Source organism: Lolium rigidum, chromosome 3, assembly GCF_022539505.1.
Source record: "Lolium rigidum isolate FL_2022 chromosome 3, APGP_CSIRO_Lrig_0.1, whole genome shotgun sequence".
NCBI classification, from domain to species: domain Eukaryota; kingdom Viridiplantae; phylum Streptophyta; class Magnoliopsida; order Poales; family Poaceae; genus Lolium; species Lolium rigidum.
This window is the reverse complement of record NC_061510.1, coordinates 26,845,855-26,848,058: the sequence shown is the minus strand read 5'-3', so window position 1 is coordinate 26,848,058 and position 2,204 is coordinate 26,845,855. Positions and strand designations below refer to the sequence as shown.

General features: G+C 48.0%; 1 protein-coding gene across 1 annotated transcript; it reads left to right on the top strand.

Annotated features, from left to right (window-relative positions):
• The first annotated feature begins 229 nt into the window (after positions 1 to 229).
• On the top strand, positions 230 to 679 carry LOC124694539 (alpha-amylase/trypsin inhibitor CMa-like). The gene has a single exon (XM_047227515.1). It carries the CDS (start codon positions 230 to 232, stop codon positions 677 to 679), a length of 450 nt encoding a protein of 149 aa, XP_047083471.1.
• The last annotated feature ends 1,525 nt before the right edge of the window (positions 680 to 2,204 follow it).

Sequence of the window (2,204 nt, the reverse complement as noted above, 5' to 3'; positions counted from 1 at the left end):
CTCGCTGATTTCACGCAAAGGCAATCTTGTGCTTGCTACAAATTCTGTTCCAACAAATTAAGTACTAATTAGACTCCAGTTCATCACAATCGTCGTGTAGCATAATAAATTAGTTGGTAATGGCTCCCAGCTAGTTCTCGCTCCACCCTCTGGCTTCTGGGTATATAAGCAAGCAATTGTGGTGTGTCTAGCTTCAACCCACCAAGGAATCAGACCTAGCTTCAACAAAATGGCGCCCAAGTCAAACTGCAGCCCTCTCCTCTTGGCCGCCCTCCTGGTCTCCGTCTTTGCCGCTGCCGCCGCCACCGGCGATTACTGCTACGCCGGGTTTGGTCTGCCGGCCTTTCCGCTCCAGGGCTGCCGCGAGTATGTGGCGCACCAAACCTGCGGCGCCGGTATCCTCGGGGCGCCGTCCGTCCCCGTCGAGACGTTGCAGCAGCAGTGTTGCCAGGAGTTCTCACAGATTCGGCAGCACTGCCGGTGCGAGGCGCTGCGCTACTTCATGGGAGGAACATTATCTCATCCACACCACAGCAGCCTCCTGGCCCGGCCCGGATGCCCCACAGAACCGCAGAGGGACTTCGCAAGAATGCTCCCCACGCCGACGCAGTGCAACTTGGTGACAGAATACAACACTCCATTCTGCTTCGAAATGGACGAACCTATTGCTCGTGAATAAGCATGCATGATGCATCCATGGATGTGTGTGACATGCATATATGCATATGTGCGCTCTGCTCAGCATGTGTGGTACTATATGCTATGATTTAGAATAAAGAGAATCATTTTATGGTTCTTCATTAAATTCCAACTCAATCATCCTTTATTCATATGTTTTGCGGTGGTCTTATATAGTCTTATTATTACCGTCTTTAGACGTGTGGACATTCACTTATTTTTTGACCGGAAGTGTGGACATTCACTTATATATGCCGTTTTTCCGAAAAGGGAAAGCCACATCCTCTACATCAATCAACGCGTATGACTTTTATTTAGATTTTGTTGAACAAAGATTTGTCAAGAGCATATATCACAAAACACAAAGCAACCACTAAACGCCAACAAACATGACGAGTCTTATGTCCCAAAAACATAAACAAAAACCTATCAGCTAATTACCGAGGACATCACTGACTCACCCTATAGAGAAACAAGAGCACATATCTTGTCTAGCATACCCACGGCGAGCGCTAAATGCACTCTCTACAAGCCATATCACCTCCATCAACCGTTGGTTCATCTTCATCAAGTCAGAGATTTGTATAGCCGGCCTTGACAAGATCGTTGTCGACGGTGCCATGGCGCTAGACAAACACGCCTAACCTACGCGATGAAGTCGGTTCTGACCGGGAGGATAGGGACCAGAAGAGCAGGCATGTTCTCCGCAGGCTTAGGTCTGGGGAGATTCGCTACCTTCTTGGCCCAGGGAGGTTCAAGTGCCCCTGGTGCAGCCGCAAGGAAATGCCGACGGACTTCCTCGGCATGTACCAGCATGCCACCTACACTGGTGTTGGCAGCGGGCAGACACCCGCACACCTCAGAGCCAAGCATGCCGCCTACGGCCTGTTCCTCAAGAAGTACGCCCCCCGGCAGTAGGAGCATGTGGAGGATGGTGCCGACCTGCCTGCCTACCTGCATGCCGACCTGCCTGCCTACCTGATGCCTCTTTCTTTAGTTGTGTGTTCATGTTAAACTCTGTCGTGCTTGTGGTGTTAAAACTTGGTTAATGCTGTGTTCAACTTTGTTTCTATTTAAGTATGTGTGAACTATGTTTCTAATTAAGTATGCTTAGTGTTTAAGCATGTGTATGATGTGCTTACTACATATGCTGATGTGTTGTGCATGCTTGGCCCTGTTGTGTGCTTGGATGCTAGGTAAGCATGTTCTATTTGCTGCTGTTGATCTAGCCTGTTAGCATGATATACTGACAAAGATTTTTTTTTAGATCAACAGGGGTTGCCCCCAAGCCCCAATTTCATTGAAAAAGAAGCCAAGTCTATTACATGATTAAAACTAGACACCAACAAAATAAAAGGAAAACAGGGTTTACTGGGGAGATTGGCAGCCATCCCAACCAACTCCGAAATACCAGCAAAGTCTGGAACAGGTTTAGAGCAGTGATCACACACTGAAAACAACCACCATCTAAATCCATTACACAAACCAAACAGATAGGTAGGACACACTAGCACAACTCCCATGCT